Source organism: Eleutherodactylus coqui, chromosome 5 (genome assembly GCF_035609145.1).
Source record: "Eleutherodactylus coqui strain aEleCoq1 chromosome 5, aEleCoq1.hap1, whole genome shotgun sequence".
In the NCBI taxonomy this organism is placed as follows: Eukaryota; Metazoa; Chordata; class Amphibia; order Anura; family Eleutherodactylidae; genus Eleutherodactylus; species Eleutherodactylus coqui.
In genome coordinates, this window is record NC_089841.1 from 58,428,949 (window position 1) to 58,435,187 (window position 6,239).

Genomic DNA, 6,239 nt, shown 5'->3' on the forward strand with positions numbered 1-6,239 from the left:
CCCCAAGTAACAGCGGCCCCTCTGTACATCTCCCCCAAGTAACAGCGGCCCCTCTGTCCATCTCCCCCAAGTAACAGCGGTCCCTCTGTCCATCTCCTCCAAGTAACAGCAGTCCCTCTGTACATCTCCTCCAAGTAACAGCGGTCCCTCAGTACATCTCCTCCAAGTAACAGCTGTCTCTCTGTGCTCTCCCTAAGCAATGTTGCTTCCTCTTAAGTGATAGCAATCCGTTTGTACATCTCCGCCAAGTAATAGTGTTCCCTCTATGTTCCCCCCCAAGTAATATTGCTTCACCCTATATGAAAGCGGTGCCCTTGAATATCTCCCCCAAGTAATAATGGTCGCTTTTTGTATTCACAAACTAATTTTGCCTCTGTGTGTTTCTCCAGTAATAGTGCTGTAGGCTGTTATCACCCCATAAATCTATACAAGAGAGAATACAACATCTACTCTTTAGTGTCTTATAAAAGGTTTCTGCTTATTATCTCCATAAAAGGTATTTTCTTCTACATGGGATTATTTGTGGTTTTTACTTCCGTTCATCTTCTTCCTATTCAGGTTCCTGCATCCTAGTATTGTCTGCTGGGATCTTTCATATGAGAGTATTCTTCTGATGACCTTACCAAGGATGGATGAGAAGAGGAAGGAGATGGCAGAGAGTATATTACATCTCACCCTAGAGATCCTCTATCAGCTTACTGGGGAGGTGAGAGATACTGATGACGTTACACGACATACCGTATTTTTCGCTTTATAAAACGCACTTTTTCCGCCTCCAAAGCGGGGGGGAAAGTTCCTGCGTCTTATAGAGTGAATGTGCCGAAAATTCATTCCGATCGCCATTTAACGCGTGAACGCGATTTACTTAGCGCAATTGCGCGTTAAATTCGCGATTGCACGAACAAATGTGCAATCAGTTAGAAGATTTCTCTCCTCCCCACTGCCGCCCATACTTATCTCTGATTGGTGGAGGCGGGGAGCAGCAGAAGTACCCGCCGGCGCTCGCGACCAAACGGCTTCCTTCCTTCCTCCTGCTGCACACACACGCCGCTGTGACATGGAGCTCCGGTTTTTCAGACCTCTGCTGCTCCCTCTGCTCCGTCACCCGGCACTAACCCTGCGCTGTTCCTGGGTGAGTATAAATTTTTTTTGCCTATTTTCCCGCTCTAAAACGGGGGTGCGTCTTATAAAGCGAAAAATACGGTAATTCTTATATATGATAACAGATGGACATAACTGAGAAGGTGAGGGACTGTGTAAATGCATGTAATCCCATTTATTAGTCCGTCTCTCTCATCAGGATTATACAGTAGTGATGAAGACCTCTAGTGAGCGCTGGCAAAACTTTGTATCTGAAGGTTATGGAAGAACCCTGAGCCCAATCACAGGGCCTTCAGCTCACTACCTGATACATGAGGACTTCAATGGGCAGAAGATCCTAGAACATGTCCACAAGATGACAGAGCTGCTGACAGGAGAGGTGACACTGCGGGAAATGGGGGACATTATACAGTAACAGGAGGGCTGTGGAGGATGACTGTATATTGTGTGTCAGGTTCCTATAAGGTGTCAGGACGTCTCCGTCTACTTCTCCATGGAGGAGTGGGAGTATTTAGAAGGACACAAGGATCTGTACAAGGACATCAAGATGGAGGATCAGCGGCCCCTCACATCACAAGGTAAAAGACATATAGAAGTACACATGACCCTAAGTATCTGAAGAAGGAGTCCATTCACTGTATGTGTGTCTTACAGATGGACCCGGTAAGAGAACATCCCCAGAGAGCCGCCCTGGTCCTCTTCTTCCACAGGATTATCCGGTACGTGGAGAAACTCCTCATGAATGTTTTGCATTCAGTACCAAATTGTCCCCAACCCTTTGAGACTAACGGGGTCTAACAGAAGTTTCGCTCTGCACTGAAACAACCTAAAGCACGTCTAGCTATGCTGAATGTACATTTGTATGATGTTCTTGGGGTTGTCATTGAGCCGCCATCTAATATCTATGGCCGGCCTTTAGGAGACCTCCAGCTGGTTCCCTCATATAACTACTGCTGTCCCGTTATTATTGGTCATCATGCTAATTAATGATCTTTACCGCTCATCTAACACGTTCCTGGTGACTTCTACAGCTGTCTGACTTTTACAGTATTTGTTCCCCAGCTTTTCAGTCAGGGTGATGATCTGAAGAATATTGATGCTGCAGCCATAGTGGTAAAAGAAGAGGTAAATGTGAGGGGTGATGAGCGGTGGAAGGAGGAGATTCCTACAGGTAACCGTCCAGGTGAGTAGTAACCACTGAGCCATGCAGAGAACACTCACATCTTCTACGCTTTCATCACCTGTGACAGTCTTGTGCTACATTTTAAGCTCTGCGTCCTGTCAGATTTTTTAGCTGCGTATTCACCCATTTAGCCGAAACACAAATGTGGATGAAAACATGATATCGCTATAGGACATAACACATGAGGAGCATGTAAATATGGATAGGAAAATACAGCAGGAACATGAGCATGAAAGAAGCCTATGGAAGTGAGGACTATTTCTTCGTCATCTAAGGAGGGAGCATTTTCGGGATTAAGGAAGCATTTGCTGCTATTAGACTCAGGTTACCAGAGTTTAAGTTCAATTTAGGTGTTACTCAACGGGTTTGTAGCCTTAGCAATCAGGTATGCCCGGTTATTGATCCCTGCAGCGAGTAGAATATGAGAAACACTCAGGTGATGTTTCCAAGCTATTCTGAAGTGTCTTATTATTTGTATAGCTTATATAGAGAAATACCAAGCAGTGATAATAATCGCCCAACTATTATTATATGTAGTATAAGGGCACCATTTTCTTCCAGAATTTTGTCACAAATCACAATGTCTTTTATGATGTTTGCATATATTATTTTTTTTCACATCCCCTCCATAAACTGGTTTCACCCAGCCTGTTCTGCTCTTGACCATTTTCTTGAGTTTTTTAAGTAAACCATATTAACCGCTTAGTGAGCAAGCCTGTTTTCGCCTTAATGACCAGGCCAAATTTTGGAAATCTGACATGTGTCACTTTAACATAGAATAACTCTGTAAAGGTTCTGCATATCCAAGTGATTCTGACATTGTTTTTTTGCCACATGTTGTACTTCATTTAGCTGGTGAAAATAGTCCGATAGAATTTGTGTGTATTTATTAAAAGCGCCAAGACTGGGAACATTTTGAAAAAAATGTCATTTTTTTCACATTTTCAACTGCAATATCTCAAATATGTGCAAACATACTGTACAAATTTTTGATAAGATATATATTTCCATCTGTTTACTTTATTCTGGACACACATTGGAAAAACTTTTTTAACCATTTTAGAGACGTACAAATTTAATATTGATTTTTAACATTTTGAGGAACATTTTCTTTTCCTACACCAAGCCAAGATTGCAAAGGCTCATAGGTGTCAGAATGATAGATACCCCCACAACGAATTCATCTAGGGGTGTACTGCGCATTTTGACCCCACAGTTTTTGAATAAATCTAAGCAAAGCAGGAGGAAGAAAATAACGATTTTCATTTTTTTGGCAATTGTGTCATTTTTAAAACAGTTTTTTTTTGTACAGACTACATAGGAATGAAGACTTGTACCACAAAATTGTTCCCCCTGTTTTTCCCGTGTTCAGAAACATACCCACTGTAGCCCTAATATTATGTCTGTATGGCTTTTAGAACAGACATTTTTCTTGAAGGCGTATTCACCCTGCACCACTGTGATGTACAAGTCACATAGGGGGAATGGGTTAAGTATTTAAATTTGCTTCAAGCTTTCAAATTTTGTATAGAAATTTTATATACAAATATAACATTTCAAATATATATTTTCCTGTATTCAATAATTTATTTTGTTAGCAGATTCCAGTAGCAGGAGCTTTGGAGAACATCTGATGTCTTCAGATCTTAAAGCAGAAGATTGCAATATTTCACAAACTTCATTAGAAGAGCCCACTATTATCTCAGATAAACCCTTAGCCCTGCACAGCAAAGATCTATCATCTGATCCTTCTACACAGGTCCTGTCTTCTGATGCATCACAGACTGTTGAGTCAGATAAAAGTCACAGCCATGATATTGAACGTCAGAAAGCTCCCACAGCAGAGAAGCCATTTTTAAATTCAGAAAGTGGAAGATGTGTTATAGATAAATCAGATCTTATTCCACATGAGAGAAGCCACACCAGGGCAAAGCCATTTTCATGTTCACAATGTGGAAGATGCTTTGCTTTAAAATCAAATCTTGTTAAACATCGAATAATTCACACAGGGGCAAGGCCATATTCATGTTCAGAATGTGGGAAATGTTTTACAATGAAATTTAATCTTGTTAGACATCAGAGAACTCACACAGGGGAGAAACCATTTTCATGTCCTGAGTGTGGAAAATGTTTTGCTTTGAAATCACATCTTGTTAAACATCGAATAACTCACTCAGGGGCAAAGCCATATTCATGTCCTGAGTGTGAGAAATGTTTTACAATGAAATCAAATCTTCTTACACATCAGAGAACTCACACAGGAGAGAAACCATTTTCATGTTCGGAGTGTGGAATATGTTTTGCTTTGAAATCACATCTTATTAAACATCGACTAACTCACACAGGGGCAAAGCCATATTCATGTCCTGAGTGTGGGAAATGTTTTACTATGAAAGCAGGTCTTGTTACACATCAGAAAACTCACACAGGGGAGAAGCCATTTTCATGCTCAGAATGTGGGAAATGTTTTACCATGAAAGCAGGTCTTGTTACACATCAGAAAACGCACACAGGGGAAAAACAATTTTTATGCTCGGAATGTGGAAGATGTTTTACTAAGAAAGATCATCTTATTAGACATCAGAGAACTCACACAGAAGAGAAGCCATTTTCATGTTCAGAATGTGGAAAATGTTTTATAATGAAATCACATCTTGTTAGACATCAGAGAACTCATACAGGGGAGAAGCCATATTCATGTCCTGAGTGTGGGAAATGTTTTACAATGAAACAGGATATTGTTAGACATCACAGAACGCACACACAGGAGAAACATTGTGCATGCTCACAATGTGGAAGATGTTTTGCTGTAAAATCGCATCTTGTTAGACATCAGAGAACTCACACGGAAGAGAAGCCATTTTCATGTCCTGAGTGTGGGAAATGTTTTCGAATGAAAGAGGATCTTGTTACACATCAGAGAACTCACACAGGAGAGAAACCATTCTCCTGTCCTGAGTGTGGTAAATGTTTTACTAAGAAAGCGAATCTTGTTACACATCAGAGAACTCACACTGGAGAGAAACCTTTTTCATGTTCAGAATGTGGGAAATGTTTTATCCAGAAATCAGGTCTTGTGAAACATCAGAGATCCCACTAGAAGACCTTTTCATGTCGTCCATGTAGTAAATGTTTTACTTTGGAATCAAATCTTTTTCTATATGAGTGAAGTCACACAGAGGAGAAGTCATATATTTATATTCAGAATGTGAGAAATATTTTACCCAACAATCATATTTTTTAGACATTAGAGGGTTCACGCTAAGGAAGAGCCAATTTTATGTCCTGAGTGTGGAAATGTTTTGCTTTGAAATCAGATCTGGTTAGAGATCAGAGAATTCACATTGGACAAAGCCATTTTCATGTTCAGAATGTGGGCGTGTTATAGCATTAAATTCATTCTTGTTAAACATCAATATCATGGTAAACACCATAAAAAATTATTTTTAAATGTCAGAATTGCAGATTTTGTTAATCTTGCCGCTAGAACAAATGGCATCAAAAGTGATCAAAATGTTATATGTTTCAAAAATTTAGATCAATGAAGACTAGAACTCTTTTGCAAATAAATCTCTCATAGAGCTCCATTAATGGGAAAATGAAATTGCTTTGGCTCTTGGAATGCGGTAACACAGAGGCAAATTGTTTTGTTTTTAATTTCCTAGCAATGGGTTCTAGAACAAAAAGGTGTTGTATGGGATTGAAGGTCGCCCCCGCACGACCCTGCGTCCGCAGCGCACACAAAAGTGCCCCTGCGCAGCGTTCATGCCACACGCTGGCCTCATAGCCACACCACCCTCATGTCTATTTATAAGTGCGTCTGCCATGAGGAGGAACCGGAGGCACACACTGCAGAGGGTTGGCAGGGCCAGGTAGCGACGCTCTTCGAAGGGGGGGGGGGGGCGATAGCCCACAATGCTGTTGAGAATTGATAATAGATTGACGTTCCATCTTC

The 6,239-nt window shown here is 40.9% G+C and overlaps 1 protein-coding gene across 1 annotated transcript; it reads left to right on the forward strand.

Moving 5' to 3' along the window:
- Window positions 1-561: 561 nt before the first annotated feature.
- On the forward strand, window positions 562-5,787 carry LOC136627464 (oocyte zinc finger protein XlCOF7.1-like). Its single transcript, XM_066602589.1, has 6 exons — window positions 562-706; window positions 1,301-1,480; window positions 1,556-1,679; window positions 1,756-1,820; window positions 2,164-2,284; window positions 3,886-5,787. The coding sequence occupies exons 1-6, from the start codon at window positions 614-616 to the stop codon at window positions 5,382-5,384; spliced, it is 2,082 nt and encodes a 693-aa protein (XP_066458686.1). The 5' UTR covers window positions 562-613; the 3' UTR covers window positions 5,385-5,787.
- Window positions 5,788-6,239: the final 452 nt, after the last annotated feature.